Source organism: Callorhinus ursinus, unplaced genomic scaffold (assembly GCF_003265705.2).
Source record: "Callorhinus ursinus isolate GAN/ISIS: 27379988/994484 unplaced genomic scaffold, GSC_fseal_2.0 scaffold10, whole genome shotgun sequence".
In the NCBI taxonomy this organism is placed as follows: domain Eukaryota; kingdom Metazoa; phylum Chordata; class Mammalia; order Carnivora; family Otariidae; genus Callorhinus; species Callorhinus ursinus.
The window spans coordinates 23,723,430-23,750,723 of NW_027397072.1; the positions used below are offsets into that span (position 1 = coordinate 23,723,430).

The 27,294-nt window shown below is 37.4% G+C and overlaps 3 protein-coding genes across 13 annotated transcripts in view; 2 read left to right on the plus strand and 1 right to left on the minus strand.

Annotated features, from left to right (window-relative positions):
* The window catches only part of SPDYA (speedy/RINGO cell cycle regulator family member A), a 33,973-nt gene extending 23,434 nt beyond the window's left edge, over nucleotides 1-10,539 (plus strand). For 6 of the 9 annotated variants that reach the window (XM_025867983.2, XM_073897196.1, XM_025867984.2 and 3 more), the window contains 2 exons: nucleotides 2,188-2,482; nucleotides 9,754-10,539. In XM_025867983.2, the coding sequence (XP_025723768.1) occupies nucleotides 2,188-2,482; nucleotides 9,754-9,842 (384 nt within the window). In that variant the 3' untranslated portion in view covers nucleotides 9,843-10,539. Of the gene's footprint in view, nucleotides 1-2,187; nucleotides 2,494-5,285; nucleotides 5,354-6,192; nucleotides 6,324-9,753 lie in introns of those variants that run through there. The other 3 variants (XR_012379678.1, XM_025867987.2, XM_073897195.1) reach the window with 3 other exon arrangements.
* On the minus strand, nucleotides 9,722-26,254 carry TRMT61B (tRNA methyltransferase 61B). 3 transcript variants are annotated; one of them, XM_025867982.2, is made up of 7 exons: nucleotides 25,499-26,252; nucleotides 20,038-20,140; nucleotides 16,538-16,728; nucleotides 11,696-11,787; nucleotides 11,036-11,235; nucleotides 10,232-10,309; nucleotides 9,722-10,149 (listed from the first exon to the last, which is right to left on the minus strand). In XM_025867982.2, the coding sequence occupies exons 1-7, from the start codon at nucleotides 26,210-26,212 to the stop codon at nucleotides 10,106-10,108; spliced, it is 1,422 nt and encodes a 473-aa protein (XP_025723767.1). In that variant the 5' UTR covers nucleotides 26,213-26,252; the 3' UTR covers nucleotides 9,722-10,105. The 3 variants fall into 3 exon arrangements, with proteins under 3 accessions (XP_025723767.1, XP_025723766.1, XP_073753293.1); XM_025867981.2 differs by having other exon boundaries at nucleotides 11,009-11,235; nucleotides 25,499-26,243; XM_073897192.1 differs by lacking the exons at nucleotides 9,722-10,149; nucleotides 10,232-10,309 and adding an exon at nucleotides 12,776-12,878 and having other exon boundaries at nucleotides 11,094-11,235; nucleotides 25,499-26,254.
* Nucleotides 14,857-15,247, plus strand: LOC112820898 (large ribosomal subunit protein eL43-like). The gene has a single exon (XM_025867988.2). It carries the CDS (start codon nucleotides 14,885-14,887, stop codon nucleotides 15,161-15,163), a length of 279 nt encoding a protein of 92 aa, XP_025723773.1. The 5' UTR covers nucleotides 14,857-14,884; the 3' UTR covers nucleotides 15,164-15,247.
* Nucleotides 26,255-27,294: the final 1,040 nt, after the last annotated feature.

Below are 27,294 nucleotides of genomic sequence, written 5' to 3' on the forward strand. Positions count from 1 at the left end.
ATAAATAAAATCTTTAAAAAAACAAAACAAGTTACTTTCATAAATCACAGAATTTGAGGACTGTAAGTGACCTGTTTTCTCATTATACGAAAGATACCTATAGCCCAGAAGATTATGTAATTCGCCAAGGTCATAGAACTAATAGAATTAAGACCAAAATCCTACTTTCTTGACCCTCTTACAGTTTTCGTTGCAATTTGCTGTTATCACAATAATCTAATATTTGTATGTATAAAATATATGCAAACACATTTAAAAGTACACAAGCATGTGTCCATGCATTTTTCTAGCTGGGTTAGCATTTAGAGAGACATACCTAGTTTGTTATACAAAGAACGGCTTACTAAACCTATTTTGTGCCCTTTGCTTCCTATTTTTCTCTGCTTTTCTCACTAGACTTTGCTACAGGGTTCTTAAAAAAATCATGTTGTTGGAAGTTTATGTCAGTGGCCTCTAATTCTTAATTATTTTCATCATCAATAAGAAATATACAATGACTACATAATATTGTGTGGAAGGCATTTGATAGAGAGGTGTTTAAGACTATTCCTGCCCAGAGGACTTTCAGTAGATTGGTCACATTCATAAAAAGATCTATCTGAGTACTAGACACATGCTAAAGTCCTAATGTAGCATTAGCAATAAAACAGTACAATCTAAAAACAAGTTTTTGGAAAGGTGGGACTTATGCTTGGCATTGAAGGAAAAGCAATACTAAGACAAAAGGGAGAGGACATTCCAGAAATAGGAAATAAAGATGTACAAGTGTTGAGGAATAAGAAATTCTGATACTCTACTTTCTCACTTCAGGTAGCTCTGAACCTAGTTTTATATTGTTATGGAAATATTTATTGTTAGAATTAATATCTTTACATCTACTTTCAAAAAATTATGTTACTTTATTACATGTTTGTTGAAAAATTTTTTGAAGGATTTAAGACGTGGATTATAAAATAAATTCAATCCTAAAATATACTTTAAAAAATTAGCATAGCTAGCATTCTTTATGCCATTATTTGGGGGGAGTCCACGGGTACCCTGTTTTCTAAGTGGACTGGTCTCAATCTGGGGGTTTAAGGTTTTCATTTTTAATAACAAAAGCCTTCTTTCCAAGCGAAATTTTATACACAATCCCCTAAAAATTGGTCTTCCCATAGTCCATTCTGGGACCCCTGATATAGTCTATGAAAACTCAGAGCTCTTGAAACAAGTTGAAAATCACTGGTTTAGGCATTAATAAGGCACTGCCTAACTAACAAATTGCTACAATTCTCATTTACTTTGATCACTGATAACGGCAACTAAACATTTTTGCTTAGAATAACATTCTAACACTCTGCTTAGAAATTTTAGACATCATGGGGTCAACATATGTAGGTGTATTTCCCTACTTTGACTTCTTAAATGACTATCATTTGCCAGCTGCTTACTATGTGATAAGGATTTTACACATTTCTAACCCTCCTATGAGGCAGATAGTATCCCCATTTTAAATATGAAGAAATTGAGCCTCAGAAAAGCTAAGTAACTTGCCCACTATCCTACAGCTTAGTAAGTGGCAGAGCCACGTTAGGGAACTAAGGCTATCCTGACTCAAAAGGCGGTATTTTATCTAGCCCAACATGTAGCAATGAATCTTAAGTGTTTTATAATTAATTCCTCATCTAATTCTTGCAAAAACCCTCTAAAGGAGACTCTATTATTTTCTCCATATTACTGATAAGATAACTGAGGAACAGAGAGGTTAAGTAACTTACCCATGTTCTTACTCACCTTTTCCCTTGACATAAGTGCAAACATGTTAAGATTAGCCTAACATACATAGTTAGAAACCTTAACAATGTTATTTCCAACCAAATATATTCCAAAGTTAAGAATTATGTGTTGTTTTGGACTAACTGTATTATCTATCCCAAACTTAGAATATTCAGAACTGAAAAACCTGTAAGGTTGAAATATTTGAAATAACTTAAGTACTTTGTATTGTCTTAAGGATTCAAGCAGTGAATCACTTTATACACACACACACCCTATACTGTCTTATCTGGAGAGGTCTTTTTTTTTTAACATCAGTAACTTAGGTTTTTAGATCTAGTTTTAGAGATAGGTGTGAGTCATATTTTTGTACTTAATTTTACCAAATTTTAAAATCTTATTAAAATTCTAAAAGAAAGCTTTCCACTGTAGGTTATGGCTATTGCTCCAACCCATTATATATGGCAACGGGAACGCTCTGTGCATCACAGTGGAGCTGTTAGAAACTACAACAGAGATGAAGTTCAACTGCCCAGGGGACCTAGTGCCACACCAGTAGATTGTTCACTCTGTGGTAAAAAAGGAAGATATGTTAGACTGGGATTGTCTTCATCATCTTCATCCAGTGATACAGTAGAGGTGATGGAGAAACATTCTCAGGAATCACACAACTCCTTCTCAATGGACATGGTAGTCGATCCTTCTCAAGCTTATAGCTATTCTCAAGGTATGATTTAGTAATATGTCAGAATTAGATTTATGCAAGTTATTAACAAATCCAAATTATTTATTGACCTGTGGTCAGTGCTTACAGGCAGGGGTACATAATAATTTTATGTACTAGAACAATGAGTTAAATTAGTATTGAAAGTTTTCTCCTTTTCAGTTTTTGTCTTGTGTCAGTATCTGTTTTTGGGGTAGCTTATCTAAACTAAAAGATTTTTAGTGTGACTTATGTTAAATTGAAAACCTAATACACCCTGGGTCTCAAGTATTTTTAAAGTATTAAGTATTTGAAGACCCTGAATCATTTTCTTTGAAATGTTTCATTCAATAGAAGTTTCAAAAAGAAAATATATTTGTAATCTTTATCAGTGATTAACTACTGGTTTTCTTCTATACACTTTTTAAAATTGAGATATAATTGATATATAATACTGTATTAATTTTAGGTGTACAACATAATGATTTGATGTATTAGGAAATGATTACCACAGTAAGTCCATCACCACATAGTTTAATTTTTTTTTTGTGATGGGAAGTTACAAGATATACTCTTAGTAACCTTCAAATATGCAATACAGTATTGTGAACTATAGGCACCATGTTGCTCTTTGCATCCAAGATTGATTTGTAACTGGAAGTTTGTATCTTTTGACCACCTTCACCCATTTTGCCCAATGTGCATCCCCACCTCTGGCAAACAACAATCTGTTCTCTGTATCTGTGAGTTCATTTTTTTTGTTTTGTTTTTAGATTCCACGTATAAGTGAGATCACACAGTATTTTTCTTTTTCTGAAGTATTTCACTTAGCATAATGCCCTCAAGGTCATCCATGTTGTCACAGATGGCAGGACTTCCTTATTTTTTACAGCTTAATGATACTCCATTCCAATGATATTATATGGCTGAATGTTAGTCTACACACACACACACACACACACACACACACACACACACTCACCCCACATTTTCTTTATCCATTCATCAGCAGATGAACACTTAGGTTGTTCCAGGTTTTGACGATTGCTAAGTGCTACAACGAACAAGAGGGTGCAGATAACTTTTTGAGATACTGATTTTTCCCTTAGGATAGATACCCAGATATGGAATTGCTGGATCATATAGTTCTGTGTTTTTTTTTGAGGAACCTCTATACTGTTTTTCCGTATTGGCTGTAGCAATTTACATTACCACCAACATGTACATGGGTTCCCTTTTCTCTAAATCCTCACCAACACTTGTTATTTCTTATCTTTTTGATAATAGCCATTCTGATAAGCATGAAATATCTCATTGTGGTTTTGATTTGCATTTCCCTGATAATTGGTGCTGTTGAACACCTTTTTGTGTAACTGTTGGCTATTTATATGTCTTCTTTGAAAAAATGTCTATTCATTTCCTCTGCCCATTTTTTAATTGGATTTTTTTTCTCGAGTTGTAGTTCCTTATATATTTTGGATATGAACCCCTTATCAGATATATGATTTGTAAATATTTTCTCCCATTCCATAGGTTGCCTTTTCATTTTGCTGATGGTTTTCTTTGCTGTACAGAAGCTTTTTAATTTGATGTAATCCTACTGTTTATTTTTGCTTTGTTACCTTTGCTTTTGGTGTCAAATCCAAAAAACCATTGGCAAGATGAATGTCCTCCCATTTTGTTCTAGTTTTATGGTTTCAGGTCTTACATTCAAGTCTTTAATCTGTCGTTAGTTGACTTTTTGTGCATAGTATAACACAGTGGTCTTCATTTCTTTTGCATGTGACTGTCCAGTTTTTACAATACCATTTATTGAAGAGACTGTTTCCACTTCTTGGTTCTTTTGTCATTAATTAACCATATGTGTGAGTTTATTTCTGGGCTCTCTATACTGTTCCATTTCTCTATGGGTCAGTTTTATGCAAATACCATCCTGTTTTGATCATTATAGTTCTGTAACACTATACACTTTTCTATCTTCTATTTTTAAAAAATTAGAAGTATACTATATCTAGGCCTGCTTTTTTTCACTTTATCATAAAGCATTTCCCCATGTCATTAGTCTTAGGAAACCTGATTTTTAATCATGACATGGTATGAGTATCATAATTTATTTGCACATTTCATTTTTGTTGGGATTTAAATGACTTTGAACAGTGGTACCTTAATTAGAAAATAAAAAAATCATATGAACTTGAAATATTTAGTCAATCACACCATAATTCTCATTCAAATTATATTTATAAAGGTATCACTCTACTAGCAGTGATCCTTTTTACTTCTTATAAAGCCCTTCTTCCAGATTTTCACCCATGTAAGATATAGGACTGACAGATTTCTTATCGTTCTTCTTAAATTCTATAATGAGACCTGTATTTCAGAATATCACATATTTATTTTTGCTGTATCCTTATGAGATTAACAGTGGCTACTGAAGTTTTATTAAAAGAGAAACTAAACTCTTAAGACTCTTTAAGGTAGGAACCACATCTCAGTCATTGTTCCATTCCCTGGCCTTAGTAATCACTAAACAAATTTGACTGACAGTTTAGTCTCTTCCCTTGCAACACCTCCAAGCATAATTTTTATTGGTTCACTTTTATCTGAAGGTAAGTAGGATCTACCATAGGCTAAATTATAAAATAAAAATTGCCTTTTAGCATCCTTCCCCTCTATCCCAGCAATTTTTACCTGCACTCTTTGATTCTTGTAAGATTTACTAGATGTTTAAAATGTTCCAGGCAATATGTTAAACATTTTACACTGATAATCTCACTTACTGTTCACAGCCAACCCTACGATAAATACTATTATCTCTACTTTGCAGATAAGGAGACTGAGGCTTAGAGAGGTTAAATCATTTGCCCAAAGTGGCGGAGCAACATTTGAACCCAGGTCTGTCTGACTCTAGACTACAGCCTGAATTCCTAACTATTACGCTCTACTGCCCACCTTGATGAAACCCTACCTTCGGTGGTGAAAATAAGCTGCCACAGAAGTCTTTTGGTAGACCACTAAGGACTGAGGAGGTGGTGAAAGTATTAAGAACCAAGTTCCTGATGAAAGATTGTATGGAGTGAATTGGGAGACAATTCTAGCCACAATTTGAACAGATATTTATAGAAAGCAGAACACAAGTAGTTACGGTTTACTCAGACTGGCGCCTGTAGATATCAAGAGTAGTAACACTGTATTTTAGGCTTTGATATCTCAACAGGACAGCACAGGGCACCCAGGGAGGAAGGGGCTCTGCCAGTCAGTTTGCTTTGAAAAAACGAGCATGACTTTGAGGGACTGTGGATGAGAAGTGGAGCACTTGACTTACGGGAGTTGTAAATGGAACTGTGCTTTCATCCCATCCCTGGTTTAGGATATACACAGATCCTGTACAGGAAGGAACAAGTATTTATTCATTCCTCTTTTATTCAGAGTATTAAATGTAAAATCTTTTGTTTCAGAATGACAGAGGGTAGACAAAATAGAGAAAAACAACTGATCATACATACACTTGACCAGTAAACATATACATTCATTTTCCTTCAGTAGGCTTAATTGGAAGTGAGCTTATTGGGGGTGTGGGGACATTTAAGGGTAACACAATGTTATCAGGAGCAGTGGTCAGTCTCTTACTGCCTCAGCAGCTGCTGATTGCCAGTAGTGACCTCTGCTAGCAAAATTTTCTTCCTTCAGTCCACATAAGGTGGTCGGAATCACCTAATGGCTTATGGTTGCAGAAAACTCAATTCATCATTCTACAAGAGACACAAAGAGCTGATACTGTACTCCAGACTTCTGTGCTAAAATATAGCAGTAAATGCTTATCAATGCTTCTATCTTCAGACACAAGCAACTCCTTGCTTTTCAGGTAAAAACCTGTTTTTCTACCTTTAAAAATTTCTTCTCAAAACATGTTCAGAAAACAAGTTTTACATAAACATGCTTATGACATTCATTAGGAACAAAACAGTTGTTATTTTGACAAGGTTGGGAGATAAATGAGGCCTTTTTTTAAAAAAGATTTTATTTATTTATTTGACAGAGAGTGAGAGAGCACAAGCAGGGGGAACTGCAGAGAGAGAAGGGAAAAGCAGGCTTCCCGCTGAGTAGGGAGCCCTATGCGGGGCTCGATCCCAAGACCCTGGGATCACGACCCAAGCCAAAGGCAGATGCTTAACTGACTAAGCCACCCAGGCGCCCCTAAATAAGGCATTCTTTACGAACTTATGTACCTCACAATCACCAATCTTGTACCAGGCATATTACAAAGGTAGTCTCATTTAACGCTGACCACCCTCCTCAAGAAATCTTTAAGTGGCATCATGACGTACATTTTAGTGACAAACTCAGAAAAGTCACAGTTGCAAGGTAAAACAACAGCAACAACAAAAACAGCAAGATAGGACCCAGTTCTATCTGAATATATAGCCTATTTTTATACTAAATGACACTTTCTCTTTACCTTATGCTGTTTTAAGCCTTATGACACCTAAATTAATCTGAAACATGAATATGCAGAGGACGCCTCAGATTTCAGAGTGAAGCCAAAGGAAAAAAGCAATATACCAAAGCTTATTCCTGGATCACATAGGCAGGCATGGAACACTGCAACTGTTATATAATCTAAAACCAAATAATTTTTCCTCAAAAAAAAAAAAATCCCTTTCTGAACTTATTTCAGTCACTACAACTGTTCTAGTCATGCAGATTTAAAATCCTAATACTTAAAGCATAATGAGGGCTTATAAATTAATGATGTAATAGGGCAATGCTAATTATATGATCAACATTTAGGAACACAAAGATCCCAGAATTAATTTTGTAGGGTGAGAGACCTGTTGAAGACTTTTTAGAGGAAGTAATATATGAGCTGAGCATTGACTAAGTCCTGCTTTGCCTAGCAAAGGAAGGGAGAGGGCTACTGGTAAACAGATAAAACTTTGAAAATACATAGCTTCATTCTCTCTATATCCAATGAATCATCTGGTTATTCCTTCACAATATTTTTTACATCTGCCCCTTTTCCTCACCTCATAGTTGTAGATTACTACCAATCAACTCATAAGGTATACTATGTGTCCTAATTTCTAATTCACTTGTTTTTTCCTTCCTTTAAATACTCATAGACACTGCTTACAGACTAACTTTTAAAAAATACCTCCTTTTACATGACTGTAGAATCTTCAGGCGTCCCCACTGCCTCTGAAGTACGGAGTTCAAACTCCAATTCTCCCACAGTCCATAAGCTATATTCCTAACTTTCTCCCTAGAACCAAGTCAACAGATAAAACAACATGATCAAGTATAGGCTTATAGCCATCAGCACACTTTTACTGACCATTTACTGAGTGGAAAAGGTAGGACCTCTAGAAGGTACTAGGAGGACAGTTGAGTCAGCCACAAATCTGGAGTCTACAGTATGGTAGATGAAAGCCAGATGTGCATTTAGGAAGCTAATTTTAGAAGATCGCATGTGTCCCATAAGCAAGACTGTAAACATGCTTGATGTTCTAGTGGAGACATGGAGAAAGGGCTTAAAGCTGAACTTTAACCATATAAATAAATGCTTATTTGCTTATGTAGTTTGGTTTTCAATTTAGCTTAATATTAGAATGGACACTGTTAAAGAAGTCTTGTTCAATTCAACATCTATTGAGCACAGTGTACTTACTGAACAGAAACTAATTATTCTACATGAAATAGTAGAATGGGGCAACTGGGGGTGGCTCAGTAGGTTAAGTGTCTGACTTGATCTCAGCTCAGGTCTTGATCTCATGGTCATGAGTTCAGGCTTCACGTTGGGTCCCATGCCCAGCATGGAGCCTACTTTAAGAAAAAAAAAAAAAGAAATAGGAGTAGAAGGTACAACTTCTCTTTGCTTTTAAGCCAGCCCCTTCTCCAAGTAGTACAATTAGAGCTTGCATTCACAACAATCCATGAAGGACAGAATTTTATTACTGGTTAAATAGAAGGGCAGAAGAAAGGGAAGTATTTTTTTTTTTATTAGAGAGAGAGAGAGAGCATAAGCAGGGGAAGCATGAGAGGGAGAAGCAGACTCCCCACTGAGCAAGGAGCCCGATGTGGGGCTCAATCCCAGGACCCTGGGATCACGACCTGAGCTAAAGGCAGACACTTCACTTACTGAGCCACGCAGGCACCCCAAAAGGAAGTATTTCTTGACAGAACTTAAAATGTACTTCAGAGCTTCTAGATATCTGGTAATGTTATGAAAACTATAAAGCCATTATTACTGTATGAGTGTTCAGATAGTTACCATTTAGAAATATGACACCAGAAGACTACTCTGCTTATGATTCAATCAGTTCCTAAAATGCAACCAGAGTGATTTTTTTTCAAAACACAGATCTAAACATGTTGCCCGTCACTTCACTAAATCCTTCAGTGAGACCCTATTCTTCTTAGCATGGACAAACTCCTTAAGAGATATACAAGATCCTGCCATGGCCTGACCCCTACCTATTTTTCCAGTCTCTTTCACTCAACCCCAGCATCGCTGCCCTTTTTGTTCTCATTTTCCCTGCTATAATTAACTTGTACTTACCATTCGGGTCTCAGCTCAATTGTCACTTGCACAGGTAATTACTTAAACCAGAGCAAAATCCCTATTATAGTATTCTGTACTTCTTTGTGGAGCATTTATAACAATTTTAATTTTATATTTGTGTGATTATTTAATATCTAGACTTTTTTTAGACTATAGTCTAAAAAAGCAGAGATTTTATGTTAAAATTTTTCACATAATGAAAAATATGTAAAATGTTATTTAGAATATATGTATTTTTTTAAATAGCTCTAGCCTAAGGGATAAACCCAGGAATAGCAGCATTTATCTTCCCAGGCACTACCCTTTAAAACCTATAAAACATCTACATTTAAACAATAACCTAACCACTCTTTTTGTTTATCTGTAAAATATGGATAACCTTAAAAGATGAGCTACACATAATAAATGAAAAAACTTTATAAAGTTCTTAAAACAATGTAGGGCACCTGGTAAATGCTAAATAACTGATGCCTATGAATAATAAACCCCTAACTAATTCTGATGTTCTTTCAAATGAGTTAAAATGATTCTGAGAAGGATAAAAGAGACTTAAGAATTGTTACATCTTTTGTTATAATTTTTAAGATGGTTATATCATTATCAGTTTTCTTCCTATTATTTACTATAACCCAGATTTCTTTACTTTTTAAGATAGATACAAGCCATTAAAATATGTACATAAAATACACAGATACATAAAATTTATCTTAAAATGCATACTTTATTTTGGTAGCCAATGACCATCAATCAAAGAAAGAAAAGAAAACTAATTTTATGAAGAAAGACAAATCTATGGAGTGGTTTACAGGAAGTGAAGAATGAGATGGCTCAACCAAACCAGCCTGGAATCATTAACTACAAAATGTCAAACTAACTACAAGACAAGTGTCAAATGGGACATTTAAACAGTTCTGAAATGTTACACATCTTCCTTTAGCTTTTGTTATTTTTCAAAATTGTATGTAAAAGTTATACGATTCATAGTAATAGCTAACAATTCCAACCTATGAAAGTAGTGATTCGCAATATAAAGTTCTATTTTGATACTTTTCCATCTTCAAATCAATTGCTGTCATCTGAGGTACTCAGTTATGTGGTGGTTTAAACTTCCTCAGCTTGACGAGAAAAGCTAATTTAAGGAGACAAAAAAGTAAGGTCATTACAAAATTAGAAGAAAACAACATTTAATATGGCCTGAAAACATCACTCACCTGTATGACCAGTTTGCCAGTGTATAGGTCTAGCAATATAGGGAAATGATCCATATGGAAAATCAGAATGTGACTCTTCTGTTGTAGAACAAAATATGTATTATAAGCTATATAAAATATTTTATAATTTGTTCATAAAACTGTTAAAATACAAATTACTGCCCCTTTAAGTTTTTTCTCTCAAACCTTTTTTTTTTTCCAGCATTTGTTTTGGAGCTGCTCTGCTAGTTATCTTACAGAAAAAATTTGTCAAGGATTAAATGATAAACTTATATATGGTTTTATAACCAAATGGATAAGCCTATATATCATCCATCAATGGATATTTGAAAACTTGTTCATGGCTTAAATAATGACCATAATGGTCATACAGCAAGGACCGAAATTTAGCTCTTTGAGGAATTCCAGTAGCATCTTGGAAGTTGCTTTTTGGAATATTAGCTATTTGCATATCAGGTCCTATTAAATTCTTTCCCTTCAGTAATAATCACTGACCTAAATTAAAAACATCCTTTAATATATTTAAAGTATTCCATAAGCCAACCTCCTTGATACAAAAATATCAATTCTTCAAAGGTATCAGAGTTTTACGTAAAAGGCAAGAAAAGTCATTTTTCTGTCCTTTAGAGATTTTAACAGAATAAATACCACATTTCAATTTCTCTAGGGAAAAAGAACAAATCCCTCAGAAATAGTTTTATAATCATTGGTCAGTACACTCAGGAACCTATCCTCCATTTATTATTACAAACATGATGAAATAAAATCGAACCTCACCATGGTCATCCTCTTGAAACATCTCACCTTCAATTCTAATTTTCTTTTGAGAATGTAATTGTAAATCTGTGTTGATTTTAGGTTCCATTTTTTGAGCTAAAGTTCCATTTTTCTGTTTTGCAAGGCAAACCAACCAATCTCTGACAATGACTTCACTTATCTTTTCACATGAGAGAGCAAGTTCACAGATGCGAATTCCATCCAAAAGTTCAATAACCTGTGTGATACTTTTAGAAAAGGGAAAAAAAGTACTTTAAATTTCTATTACAATAATAACTTGATACTTATTTTAAGTTCACTATACTTCTTAACCCAAATTTAAATGCTATAGTTAAACCAAGGGGGAAATATAAACATGCAAGTTAGATCACATAACATGCAATTTCATAGACTACTAAGTAAAAAATATATATATATATACAGAGACTATGATTTAACACTGTTCACATTACACTTTTAAAACTTTTCTTCTAAACTGTAAGAAATATGCATCTTATTTTACCATTCAGGTAAAGGGTGATTTAAACAGCAATATAAATTAATTGGGACATACGTCATTTTGTAACAGTTTTACAAGATGACATATATACCTAATTCGGTTACAAAAACGAACATTGTAGTCAACTACTTGAGACAAAACAAAAGTGTGTTTAAAATCACATTACAAAGAACAGCCACATTACTCACTTCGCTAGATATACAGCACACACACCACCCTGTTTAAGATTTGGATATAAAACAGGCAAAGCAACTTGAGGATTCAACATGTCCAAAGCTACCTGTCAGGGGGAAAGCAAATCAGACTGAGTTTTGTTTAAACAAAGCACAGGTGTTCTTTCTTACTGCGGTAAAATGATACACTTTTGAAAAGCAATTACCCAGTTAAAGTCTTCATTTTTTTAAACTCTAATACTATTAGCTGTCATTTTGCTGTTCTCAAAAAAGCATTATTATACAGTGTGTCACAGTACTTGACTACGTGAAAATCATAATGGCATGTCTTGCACTTGGCAATATCAATAATACAGGAATCTTTCTTCAGCTATATCTCATATACACATATCTATACAAATGCATACGTATCTATACAAGTTTTAATACTTTAGTTCAGCTTTGGCAACAAATTCACATGATCTTAAGTATGTATTTCTATGTTCAAAAGGAAAGTTATGAGTATTAATTTTAGAGATTCTAAAATGCAAGAATCCTGACCCTTAGTTCTTTATTCTTCATCCATTTGCACAATACAGGACTGTACTCATAAAAGATGTCAAATGAATACAATGAGTAAATGAAATTTAAAAAACAAATTCATTTACAACAAAAACAAATATGGTCAAAATAGAAAAAGTGGCTTTTATTGATGAAGAACTCTGGAAAGCTAAGAGTAGTTGGCACATCAACATGTTTACTAAATTAGAAATTATTCCATTATTTATGTGTTTTTTTAAATAGTATTAATGGGTCATCATTAATTCATTCACCAAATATTTATTGAGCACCTTCCATGTGCCAAGCATTTTGCTAAGTAGTAAGGATATATAACAGGAGCTTATATTCTATTTTGTTTCAAGGGACCATATATTCTAATAAAGGGACAGACATTAAACAAAAATCCAATAAATATGTAAGTCAGAGGAGGATAAGTGACATGATGAACTTCAGAATTATAAAACAGAATATAAGGGGCAGAGAGTAATGGAAAGGAAGGCTATTTTATACGTAGGCTGGTCAGTGGAGAGACCTGAAGAAAATGATTAAGCTTACCCTGTGGAAATTTAGGGTGGAAGTGTGCTCCAGATGGACAGACAGCAAGTACAAATGCTCTGAGACTGTAGGACACTTGGTGAGTGTGAGAAGGCCACTGTTGCTGCAGTGGAGACAAAAGGGGAAAAACGCTAAGAGACGAACTGTGAGTGTACAATTCAGGGGCACAAGTACATTCTGACTTATTCATTCGATCTACACATAGAAAAGACTGGGAGAAGGCAAGGAGGGATGACGGTGACTTGCAATAGTCAATAGCACTAGATATGATAACAAGTGGTATCTATTTTGGAAAAGATAGAGTCAGGATTGGTTGTAGGATAGGAGAGTAAGAGGAGTCAGGATGAATCCAGTGTTTTCAGCCTATGCCACTGAAAGAACAGAGACGTCATTTTCTAGTAAGGAAAATGGTGAAGACTATGGGAAGGGCAGGCTTGGCAGAAATAATCAAGAATTCAGGTTTGGACAGGAGTTTAAAATGCCTATTCGATTTCAAGGAAAGATCTCAATGACTGAATCAAAGGGTCAACATGATAAACATAAATGGGCTTCTTCGGCTGTAGTTTGTCTATGTTATTGACAGGGACCAAAAATCAGATAACCAAGAAACTTGCCAATCCTCTTGAATACTCTATTTTCAATTAACATTTCCATTCATCCAGTCACTCAAACTGGAAACTTGCTGAGAGTCATCATTTTCTTTACCTTGAATTCTCTTTTGAGAATCTGTGGGGTTTAGTTGTTTCCGTTTGGATTAAAATTATCCAGCCCCACAAACCTATTAAGTATTTCTCAAATTCATCCTGTGGCTAATGCCTTAGATCAGGACCTTATTGTATCTTACTGTAACATTACAATAGCTCTCTACATAGACTCACAGCCTTATTCTTCCACCAGAATGACTCTAAAATGGAAGAGTATACTTATCCTGATGAGTACTGAGTAATACATGGAATTGCTGAATCACTATATTGTACACCTGAAATGAATCGCTGTATGTTAACTATACTGGAATTAAAAAAAAAAAATGAATTACTTTAAAATAGGAATCTGGACATTCTCCTCCCCACTTAGGAACTCAGCAGTAGTTCCCATTATCTGTAAGAAAATGTCTCTATGCCCTAGCTTAATATACATACAAGTGTTCTTCATTATCTAGCCCCTTAAGACTGCATTTGCAGCTTCATCTCATGATACCCAATTCTACAGCCATGGTGTTCAATGCTTCTGAGTCTTTCCAGTAATTGTTTATTTGTCTATCTTCTAGACTGAAAGCTCCTTTAAATGTATAATTCACTTTTGTCTTAGCATAGTACATGGCACATAGCAGGTCTTTAATAAATGCTTGTTGAATCAAGAAACAGTGGTTCAATAATTCAGAAAATGATGATAATCCCCCAGTTAATGAATAAGATACATTCCATGAAAGAGGTGACCTTTGAGCTAAACTTTGAGGGGAAAATAGAATTTAAACAGGTAGAGAAAAGGAAAGACATAATAATGATGAAAGTCTTAGCTAATATTTCTTTAATGCTTACTATACACCAGGTACTGTTCTATGCACTTTATATGAAGTATCTTATTTAATCCTCAACAACTCTATGAAATATGAACTATCATTATCACTCCTGTTCAGTACGTGAGAGAACTGAGGCACAGAAAGATTAAGTAACTTATCCAAGATCATCTTGGCTATTATGGGAGCCCAAGAGTGAACCAGGCTGAACGGACGCCAAAACTTAGTTTCCTCTTCCCCTCTCCCTTTCTTTCCTCAGGTAATCACTGTCCTGAAGTTGGTAATGTTCCCAAATAATTTATACTTTTACAACATATGTATATAGCTATAAACAGTACATGGTACTGTTTTATGTAGTTTTAAATTTTACCTATGTGTGGCCATTCCATACATATTCTTTTATAATGATTCTTTTCACTAAGCACCGTCTTTTGAGATTTACTGATGTACATATAGTACATTTATTTCACTATGTTAAATAATACTATTTTTAGTAGTCCATTGTATCCATTCATCTTCTGATGGTTAGGCTTTTTAAAATTTGTTAAAAATATTTTATTAGCTCTCTGGGCTCAGACCTAGTTTGCGGCGACATGGCTAAACGCACCAAGAAGGTCAGAATCGTGGGTAAATACGGGACCTGTTATGGTGCCTCCCTCAGGAAAATGGTGAAGAAGATTGAAATAAGCCAGCACGCCAAGTACACTTGCTCCTTCTGTGGCAAAACAAAGATGAAAAGACGAGCTGTGGGGATCTGGCATTGTGGCTCCTGCATGAAAACCGTCGCTGGTGGCGTTTGGACCTACACCACCACTTCTGCTGTCACAGTAAAGTCGGCTATCAGAAGACTGAAGGAGTTGAAAGACCAGTAGAAGCTTCACCATTTGAAACATTACTAGCCTATAATAAATGGGTTAATTTATGTAACAAAATTAAAAAAAAATTTTATTAAACATTTTTTTCTCCTTTTGTTCTCTGTCTTTGTAGCTTAACACCTTATTTGTTCAATTTACCATCATTTTGGATGGCAGGAGTATGGCTCCTCCTCCTATATTTTCTCATACTGGCAATCATCTGACACTATTACTCAAGAGAGTCCATCGAATAAATCTAGTAGGGAATATTCTTTCTTTTAGATCAGGGATGGTTCAACAGGTTTCTACAAAGCTTCAGTGGTATCATTAAAGTCTTTTGTTGTTTCATGATCATCAAGCAAACTTCTGATGACCAATTAACGTTCTAGGTATCTGTAACATTCTTATGGATGGCCTATGTAGAGAAACTCCTTTTTTCTGGCCCTTACTGAGCTGTAGTATGCAAGCCAAACAAGGATGAGGAAAAAGAACTGTGGTCTTTGTGTCCAGGAATCTGAGTCACCAAAACCACAGACTTTATTAACATTAGAGATAGGAACCAGTCCTGATAAAAAATCTCTTTGAACTTCATTTTTCAACTAGTTTTCCTCAGAAAATGATAAAATAATCCAACTTTCCAACAGCCAATTAAAAAAAGCAAAGATGACCTAGACCTCAGTCTGTAGTGCCAAGCTATGAAATGATAATGGAATCATCAAGGATTAAGCAACTTACACTAGAATTCTGAAACTCTGAAGCCAACTAATACCTCCATGTCCCACATCTCTACCATCACTGGTCACAGCCTAAAATATCCCTTCATCATGTACCCTTTTATCTTCATACTACTGTTTCTTCTCCCTAACTCAACCTCTCACTGTTCCTCCTCCTCACATATCCATCCACTCCACTTTCTGGAGGTATGCTCATAATAAATGCCCCCAAACTCAGTATCTTTAATGAACACTCATTAAAGATATGATAACTGTCTCATGTTAACTGTCTAAAGATGCCTCTTGCCTGTTCCCCGACAGATGGGGGCCATTCCCCCAAATCTCACAACATGAGGTCAGGCACTGGGATCAATATGTTCCCAAAGCTGCTCCTAAATTATTATTCCTTTATCCTAGAAATGCTGAGGTTCACGATGCTCAACTACTCCTCTTACTATCTGGTCATTACCCCACATTTATTAACAGCTTTGGCACCTGATTCAGTATGTCTCTCTGCTCCAAATCCTACCATGATATTAAAGGAAAATATTCCTCCTACTCCTACAAACAGAAATGGGGCAAATAATGAAGAGCCTTTTCCATACAAAAGAAGTGTGATCCTTGTTTTCTATGTAGTCAGTATTAGATAAAATCATAGGACCTACTTTAGAAAACTTACCGCATCAAATGTTAAAGTTTTTATGTCTTCAGTTGCTCCTAAAATATCCTTATGAATAAAATTCACATTGTCTGGCCACTCTTCTACATGACTCATCTTCCATGAATCACACCACTTTTTGTAATTCTTCTTAGCCAATTCATGGTGGTCTTTTCGTATTTCAAAACTTATGACTCGTCCTTGTGATCCAACTTAATTAAAAAAAAAGAACTTATGATATTTCATTGTATTCTATCATTTCATAAAAGAATATAAAGAATTACTCTGCAAAGGTATTACATTGATGTGAAAAAATAATTCAAATAGTTCAGGGTTAGAAAACTCTCTATCCCATCCCAGATCCTTAATCAATTTTCCTCTCCAAAGGCAACCATATTACCAGTTATTTACCCTTCACAAGATAGCTGGTGCCAACTGTCTTTCCCTGTTTTTAACACACATTAAAACTTACAGGTATTATATACACTGTTCTATACTTTCCTTCTACTTACCAATGTTATTTCAGTGATTAATAATCTACTATATCCCTTTTAAGAGTTATTATGTTCCATTGTATGGTTATGCCATAGTTTATTTAAATCGTCATCTACTGATGAACATTTAGCTTTTTTCTAGTCTTACGCTATAACAAACAATATTGCAATGAAAATTGTTGCCTAAACCTTTGTATCCATGAAAAGACAGTCCTCAAAATGAAATTACTAGCTCAAGAGGTATGTGAATTTTTTATTTTGAAAATTATTACCAAATTATCCTCCAAAAAATAATACCAATTTACACTCTACCCACGATGTAGTAGAGTGCCTATTTCTCCATACTTTCTCCAACAAAGAGTTTTCAAATTTTTATCTGTGTCAATCTAAAAAGTGAATACAGGGGCACCTGGGTGGCTCAGTTGGTTGAGTGTCTGCCTTTGGCTCGAGTCATGGGGTCCTGAGATCGCGTCCCACATGGGGCTCCCTGCTCAGCAGGGAGACTGCTTCTCCCTCTCTCTCTCCCTCTGTGCTCTCTCTCTCTCAAATAAATAAATAAAATCTTTAAAAAATATAAAAACTGAATATAGTTTATCACTGTAGTTGTAATTTACATTTCTTTTGTTATGGATGAAGTTAGGCATTTCATATATTTAAAAGATATTTGTATTTTTGTGTGTGTCTGAAGAACTTTTAAACTGTTTAGCATAGTAATAGTGCAGTTTCTGCAGAAGACTATTTGCATTTTAATTAAAGGCAATTAATTTTCCACCCACCTCTGTTTGAGGTGATTTGGTATCATTTGGGAGTTGTCCTAGATCAGTAAGTCTATAGTTTACTAATGAAAAGTTTAAATTCTAGGATGTCTTTTGAAATATAACTCCAGCTGCAGTTCATCATGTTCTCAAGGGACAGAATTTAATGTTAACATTAGCATAAGCTAAACAATTGGAAAATTACGGAGGAAAAATCCATCACAAAGGTAAATAGCAATAATTTCTTGATCACGCATAGTTTGGGATTATTCATGCCATGACATGCCTCTGATACTATAGATATTAGAAATATGGGCACTCCTCTCTCACAAATTTTTATAAATTCACTCTGTCAAATGGACTTAGGATTTAGTTACTAACTGCGAAGAAATGACTGCCTTTAACTATGTACAGAAAAGAATCAAAAAAAGATTTGAGGAGGCCAGAATGAATTTCCTGACCTGGCATAAACTGGATTATGTTTGTATGTGATGGCATTAGGTGAAAGAACAAAGGGTTTAAGTTTAATTCAGTATATTTTTATCTGTTTCTTTATAAAATCTACCCACATACACCTATGACAGCTCTAACAAAGTTTATTATTGAAAAAAGAATACACTAATAAAGAACATGAAAAGAGTGCAATTACTGTTCAGCAGTCTATCATTAACTGAGGAAGGACAACTGCACAAGCAGCCAGAACAGCCAAAGCAACCCTGACACTCTGAGGAATTAAACAGTCAACAGGAGCACTAATCAATTAAAATAACAGTAACCAGAAATCAAGTGATGGGAACATGAACAGATATTTATGTTTACTGTATACCTCTTGATTTTTTTTTAAAAAGATTTTATTTATTTATTCATGAGAGAAGCAGAGGGAGAAGCAGGCTCCCAAGGAGCAGGGAGCCTGATGCGGGACTCGATCCCAGGACCCTGGGACCATGACCTGAGCCGAAGGCAGACGCTTAACCATCTGAGCCACCCAGGCGCCCTACCTCTTGATTTTTGATCAGGTGCTACCCTGAAGCAATACTTTTACCAACTGATAATTTTTAGAGACTTTGCAGCTGACCACCCTCTACATTCTATATTCTCTCATACTGAATATTCATCTGGAATTGTTATTAACAAAAAACATGTACACATATGAACCAAAAGACAAATACGAGAATGTTCAGAGCAGCACTATTCATAATATTCAACTCAAATGCCCAGAATGACAGAATGGATAAGCTGTAATTTGTTTATAAAATGGAGTTATTATATAGCCACTAAAATGAAAGAACTACTGCCACATGCAATGGCTGACTCTCACAAACAGAATGTTGCAAGGAACCACATTCAAGAGTACATACTGTATGATTACTTTTATACAAGGTTCAAAACAGGCAAAACTAATCAATGATGATAAAAGGCAGAATAGTGGTTACCTTTAGGGACAATCAATTATGACTAAGAGGAAACATGAGCAAGTTTCTGTGATGCAGCAACATTCCCTGTCTTGGTCTGAGTGATAACTACTTGAGTATGGTCACTGTATTAAAAATTCTTTGAGGGGGGCGCCTGGGTGGCTCAGTCAAGCATCTGCCTTCGGCTCAGGTCACGGTCCCAGAGTCCTGGGATCGAGCCCCGCATCAGGCTCCCAGTTCGGTGGGAAGCCTGCTTCTCCCTCTCCCACTCCCCCTGCTTGTGTTCCCTCTCTCGCTGTGTCCCTCTCTATCAAATAAATAAATAAAATCTTTAATAAATAAATAAATGAAAATTCTTTAAGGGTCTACACACTTATTATCTGTGCACTATAGTTATGTTATGTTCCAATAAAAAGTTTAGTTTAAAAAAAAGGAAGAAGCCTTAAAACACATGGAGGGTGCAAGAGAAAGCACAGAAAATGGAGAGAGGGTTAGAGGGAGAATGACTAGAATAAATGTACAAGGTGGAAAAAAAAATAGTTGCTTGCATTTGATTTCATCACAAAGTTATGTGAATATTTTTTCTTTTTTTTTTTTTTTTAAGATTTTATTTATTTATTCATGAGACACACAGAGAGAGAGAGAGGCTCCCCACAGAGCAGGGAGCCCAATGCGGGACTCGATCCCAGAACCCTGGGATCATGACCTGAGCCAAAGGCAGCCACTTAACAGACTGAGCCACCCAGGCGCCCTGTGAATATTTTCTAAGACATCTTTATCCACTTAACTTTCTGTTATTATGAAAGATTGAATGTTTTCTTTGCCCATCTAAATTCAGCTCATTTCTCCCAATCTCTTACCTGCTTTGGATAAAAATAAGCTCATTCCACCAGAGCCTGAGCCAGCTTCCAAAACAGTATCACCTGGGTGGATATCCATCATCAACAGTATCATACTCATATCCTATGATTGAAACATAGTATGGGTGACTCAGTGACCAATAAATATGTACTAAGCACAGACTCTTATCAAACACTATGTTGGACTTGGAAAGAAAGGAGTGAAAAGAGAGTATTAAAATCTGGCCCGGCCTACCAAGAGTTGATATTTTACTTGATGAAATGAGAGTCAAGAATCACCTAGCAAATAAAGCAACACTTCAACATAATACCAAAATTATAGACAATAAAAGCAATAGGAGTTCAGAGAATAGAGATATCAGAAGAAGGCCCTAGCTTAAAGACACAGAGAGTTTAAGGAAACAATCACAAAGTAGAAACAGTATTAAAGAAAAGAGAGGTAGAATAAACACAGTTTGCTCATCTCAGAAGAAGAGAAAAGGAGAGAACTAAATGCCAGGCTAAAGCACTTGAACTTGACCTGGTCAGTAACAGGGGCATGTCACCAAGGTAATATAAATGGCATTTTATGAAGATTAATCTGACAGGGAAATGCAGAATATACTAGAGAAAAATTAGAAGCAGTAAGACCAGTTAGGAAGTATTACATAATCTCTGCATGAAACAAAATGAACTTCTCATTTAGCATTAGGATACCAGTAATAGATAGGACCTATTTCACAAATGCTGTAATTGAATCGTTAACAGGAATATCATGGATGATAGTAATAAGGGCTATTTATTTAAACTTTACCATGGGCCAGGCTTCTTTAAGCATGCAAATTGCTTTCATAATCTTATTAATCAGGATAATAATATGAGAAAAGTATCATCATCCCTATTACAAAGACATATCAAAGATATTAAGTAATTTCCCCAAAGTCACACAGCCAGGAATTAAGTGGGCAAGTCAGGAGCAGAATGGATGTTGAACTCACAAAGACCACGCTGTTGATCATTACACTATACCACATGTTATATAGAAAAATTTAAACATTAGCATTTATTTCAACACTCCCCCATCCGAACCTTCAAAGTTGCTAATAAATAAGCAGCACATCTGGTAAGTTTTTACTAGCTTTTCCTTCTGTGGAAAAAGCTGCTGTGAAAATTCTTAAAGAGGAGGTTTCTAGGATCCTGTTGAGTAAAAAAAAAATTGTATATTAAATATATGTTTGGTTGCATAAGAAAATGTTTAACAGGTACAGTTGTCTAATTAAAAGCCAAAATGTATTTTCTAAAATGCACGGCTAAGACTTGGACCAAATGATATACAGATACGTAATTTTTAAGATGTATTAGTCCAAAAGTTTCATTCACAAATGCTGAGTCTTTCAGACATACATATCTCCTCCCACATGCCAGGCACCCACAAAAGTGGGAGCAGTTTAGGTAGTCATATCAATGGAATGTCCTGCAGAAGGCAGTTCTATTTTTCTTGGATCATTTATATAAGATAAAGAACCCTACTATTATGAAATAAAAAACTTGAGCACACTTTAGCTTTTGTTTCCTGCTATTCAGGTTACATGATATCAATGGGATGAGTTTTCTTTTTTTTTTTTTTAAGATTTTATTTATTTATTCATGAGAGACAGAGAGAGAGAGGCAGAGGGAGAAGCAGGCTCCCCAGGAGCAGGGAGCCTGATGCAGGACTTGATCCCAGGACCCTGGGATCCTGACCTGAGCCGAAGGCAGACGCTTAAGCATCTGAGCCACCCAGGCGTCCTGGGATGAGTTTTCTAGACTGGATTTCACTACATACATCCCAGCAATTTCAGTTCGAAACTTGGGTGGGACATTTGCATTTATTCATTTCCCTGCCTCTTCCCAAAAGGGATTTAAAGCTATTGGGAGAGTCCTTCAAAGTTATAAACTATCATTCTTCTATTGAGTTTTCTGCACATTTTAGAACTTCAGGTAACAACAACCCTTTCAAACTTCCATTTTTTTTCTCAACATGAATTCCAATCTCCCGATTAATTCACTAATATAAATCTAATCCTCAGCCTCAAGTTTTATTTTTTTTTTAAGATTTTATTTATTTATTTATTGACAGAGAAAGAGACAGCGAGAGAGGGAACCCAAGCAGGGGGAGTGGGAGAGGGAAAAGCAGGCTTCCCACTGAGCGGGGAGCCCGATGTGGGGCTTGATCCCAGGACCCTGGGACCATGACCTGAGCCAAAGGCAGTCGCTTAACCGACTGAGCCACGCAGGCACCCCAGCCTAAAGTTTTAATGAGTAGGTTGCACTTTAGGGTTCATTAAGTTGCAAAAATTTCTACTCCCCCAGTTGTTCTTCTGTAAGTGCTACAATCATGCATGTCAGCAGAAAAGTTTAATTTAAAAATTTGGAGAGTGGGGGGCGCCTGGGTGGCTCAGTCGTTAGGCGTCTGCCTTCGGCTCAGGTCATGATCCCGGAGTCCTGGGATCGAGTCCCACATCGGGCTCCCTGCTCAGCGGCAAGCCTGCTTCTCCCTCTCCTGCTCCCCCTGCTTGTGTTCCTGCTCTCGCTGTCTCTCTCTCTGTCAAATAAATAAATAAAATCTTAAAAAAAAAAATTTGGAGAGTGGGGGCACCTGGGTGGCTCTGTCAGTTAAGCGTCTGACTCTTGATTTTTGGCCCAGGTCATGATCTCAGGTTCATGAGATCAAGGCCATGTCAGGCTCCACACTCAGCACAGAGTCTGCTTGAGACTCTCTCCCTCTCCCTCCACCTTCCCCACATGCACGCGCGCGCTCTCTCTCTCTCAAATAGAATAAACATCTTTTAAAATATAAAAAAAAAATAAAATTTGGGGAGTGTTTCCATTTATATTTCTACTCCAAACCTAAAAGTGCTTAATACTGACCAATGTGAAATTTTGACATTTCAGAAGTCTCTCTCAGGAAGTTTATTTAAAATTACTCCCACAAAAAAAATGAAATTACTCCCACAGACCTACTTTTACTATTAAGGCAAAACTATGTAATTCTAACACGGAGACCAGCTTTCAACACAATTAAGGTACTTTCTTAAAAAGCATTTCAAAGTTATACAGGTTGAAGTCAAATTTCCTGCAGCCACCACTTGGGAAATAAAAAGAGAAGTCAATACCTAGCATATCCAGTATTTAAATTCCTCCTGAGGATAGAGGGGTGCCTGGGGTGGCTGTCGGTTAAGCATCTGCCTTCAGCTCAGGTCAAACCCCGCATCAGGCTCCCTGCTTCTCCCTCTCCTTCCCACTTGTGCTCTCTCATATAAATAAATAAAATCTTTTAAATAAATAAATAAGTAAATACCTCCCTAGGGTGGAGCACCGTGACTTTGATCTGTTACAACTGGAAAGGCAGAAAGTGCACTAAAGATTAATCTTTCTAACTGTATAAAATACAACTATTCTCTCAGTTTTGTCTAATGGGGAGGAAAAAAGATGCGGGGAAGCAAGATGAAATTACAAAAGTCTTTTTTTGGTAGCTAGATTGGAACAGTCAAAAGAGGTAAGACAGAGTAAGAAAAAGACAAAGTTTCCGTCAAGAGCTTATGATACCCCACTTGCCTAAAGCCTCCTAAACGGTTTTCTTTGTCCCTTGGTAGACTTTTAAAACATAAATTGGATTCCTACTTAGAACATTCCAATGGTAACCAATGTACATGGAATAACCACATCTCATACCACTTTCTCCCTTACCTAACTCACTCAAGCCATAATAGCATCTCCGCACTACTCTTCCCTTTGCAAGAATACTGGGCTCCTAGATCTCTGCATGGCTGGCTTTTCCTTGTATTAGGTTTCTTATCAAACGTACCTCTTTTGAGACCTTCCTTAACCATCTGACATAAAGTATTCTCTTCCCCCAGGTCACCCCAGCATGTCATTGTTAATCTATTTGTCTTCGTGGCACTTAGCACTGCCTGAAATTATCTTATCCTTTCATTTACTTGTGTGTTCTCTGTCACTTCCTCTAGGATGTAACGTCTAGGTTGAGAGCAAGAACTGGGGCTCACCACCTATAACAGTGCCTATAATAGTGCCCTGAATATAGAAGATAGGCAATTATTTGCTGAATAAATGACGAAGGACTCCTCATCTGGGGATAGGAGGAGTTGTTACAAAGGAACATTCTACTCAAGGACTGTGACTATGATTAAGAACTGAAATAAACAGGGGCGCCTGGGTGGCTCAGTCCTTAAGTGTCTGCCTTCGGCTCAGGTCATGATCCCAGGGTCCTGGGATCGAGCCCTGCATCCGGCTCCCTGCTCAGCAGGAAGCCTGCCTCTCCCTCTCCCACTCCCCCTGCTTGTGTTCCCTCCCTCACTGTCTCTCTCTGTCAAATAAATAAATAAAATCTTAAAAAAAAAAGAACTGAAATAAACCACTAGCAGTGGATGATTAGTATAAAGTTGTAACAAGAAACTAAGCAGTTAATTTATTATAAAGAATATTTCTCCTGGGACACCTGGGTGGCTCAGTTGGTTAAGCGACTGCCTTCAGCTCAGGTCATGATCCTGGAGTCCTGGGATCAAGTCCAACATCGGGCTCCCTGCCTGGTGTGGAGTCTGCTTCTCCCTCTGACCCTCTCCTCTCTCACTCTCTCTCTCTCTCATTCTCTCTCAAATAAAAATCTTTAGGGAAAAAAAAGAATATTTCTCCTATGCTTAGTGTTAGCTGTTTTAATACAAAACACTATTTTTTCCCTAAAGAGAAAAGCAGAGTAACATATCATTGATAAAACATATCCCTAGTGGGGCGCCTGGGTAGCTCAGTTGGTTAAGCGACTGCCTTCGGCTCGGGTCATGATCCTGGAGTCCTAGGATCGAGTCCCGCATCGAGACCCGCATCGAGACCCGCATCGAGACCCGCATCGAGACCCGCATCGAGACCCGCATCGAGACCCGCATCGAGACCCGCATCGGGCTCCCTGCTCGGCAGGGAGTCTGCTTCTCCCTCTGACCCTCCTCCCTCTCGTGCTCTCTATCTTTCATTCTCTCTCTCTTAAATAAACAAATAAAATCTTTAAAAAAAAAAACATATCCCTAGTAACATGCTTTATTTAATTAAATGATGATTAAAATATCTCCATTATGGTACCAAAAGAGTTGAACATTCTCGAGTCCTGAACTTGCAAACTTAAGGGTTATGGGGAACAAATATAAGTACTTATTATGTGCCTGATTAGTTCACATAACTCTATATAGTAGGTCAATATTCTTTTCACTTTACAGATGAATCAACACTCCCAAATTAAAATGTAAAGGTGGCTGTTTCCTAAAACTCGCAATCATAAAATATGTTAAAGTCACATCCGTTATTTTTTGTTTTGTTTTTTAAGTCTGAGAACATAAAAACTTTAAACGTTCTGAGATGTGCTTTAAGTTCATGAATCAGGGCTGTAGTTCTGCTCCTTCTGGAACCAATACGCACCCAACTCCCACCGCATTACCTTAGGATACGTTATGGCAGGCCCTCTTTTCATCAGTAATACATAGTCTTCCAATGCCGGCCTCCTCAGCATGAGGTGCTTACCAGAAGAACTCCTCAGTATCTGGCCCGGAAACTTTCCCACGATCTCGCTGAACGGGACAGTACCCCAGCTACTATTTAAGTGTCCGGCGTTACTCAACCTAAATAACTTTTTAAATTGTGTTTCTCTCTTCCCAGTCTCAGCTAAGATCAGCTCCCCAACGCGAAAGGGCCCCTCCCTGGAAGCTGGCCAGGAAGAGGAGCCAGGAAGCTCTTCTACCTCGGCCACAGACTGGGCCAAGGAGGGAGGCAAGGGACCCCCGGATCCCTGGTGGGCGGGACCGGGCTGGCCCTGGTCTCCGCTCGAGTCCTCGCGCTCTCGAGAGGGTGACTCCTCTTCTGGCGTCGGCAGTCTGAGGACTTCCAGTGACGAAAGACATCCGATCCCAGTGCCTCGGACGCGCAGAGGGAGAGATGGAGGCGACTCTGTGCTGGGAGCTTTGCTCCGTGACGCTTCGCGCCGTCCCTCTCTGTCTCGTGCGTCTCTAGGCGAGGATTCGCAACACAGTGACCGGGCTGTCTCCAAGGGCTCTCGCCCAAGGCCCCGCAGGAACGAAGAAGTTCCGAGCCCTAGCCACCTCCTGAGGCGCCGCAGCCGTAGGAGGACCAGACCTCGCCGCTGGGCTGACAGCATGGTGTCCGGCGCAGGCGCCGTCGCACACAAGTGACGTAGAGCCGAGCGAGACCCTCTCGCTGCCGCACTGAAGAGTCAGCCTAGGGTATCTGCAGCTCTTTCGCAGGAAGAGCTCCGCAACTGCGCATGCGTCCAGAGGGCGGAGTAGTCTGAATCTGGGGCGCAAGGGCTACGGGGTGTCGCTGAGTAACTGTCCCAGGAGCGCGTCACACTCCCGGACAGGGGCACATTTTGCTCTTTGGAATGTTGGCAGAGTAAACAATTGGCCACTGACAAATCTCCACCAGCCTCACCCCCCGGGGACAGGAGGCTTAAGAGAGACAAAGCCTGTCAAAGTGCTGTGTAAACTGAAGTCACGTACCAGGGTCAGCTCAATGGTCATCAGGAACACGAACGTCACGTGGCCACCCCCAATACGTATGAGTTAAAGAGCCCAGAGATGCGTTTGGCGCCGTTTGTATGGGCCACCCGCTGACCCGCGTTCCTTTCCAACTGACTGCGAAGTTCTTCCCCCGCCAGCCCTATCAAGTCCCTTCGACTGGGCTCTGACTGCCTGTGTTCTTATTTAGCAGAATTGTTTCTAATAATTAAAATATAGCAGCCAATTATTTTACTACCCCTAAAACTAAATAGAATCATCTTTAAGGGGGAAAGGCCACTGCTAAAACAGGGTTGTAGGGCAGAGGGGTGTTGCAGGCTGAATTTAATCCCGTCAAAATTCATGCATTGGAGTCCCAAACCCCAGTATCTCAGAATGTGACTGTTTTGGAGAATAGGGTTAAAGAGGTAATTAAGTTAAAATGAAGTCATTAATGTGGGACCTAATTGACTGTGAGTGGTGTCCTTATAAGAAAAGGAGATAGAACACAGGCACACAGGGAAGACCCGCTAAAGACAGGCACCAGGTGTCTTATCTAAAAGCCAAGGAGAGAGGCCTCAGAAAAAACCAAACCCGCGGACAACTTGATGTTGGACTTATATGCTCCAGAACTGTGAGAAAATAAATTTGTTGTGTAAGAAAGAAAAAAAAAACATTATCTATATTTTCTGATTCTTTTTTTTATTGGATCTCTTTAAAAATC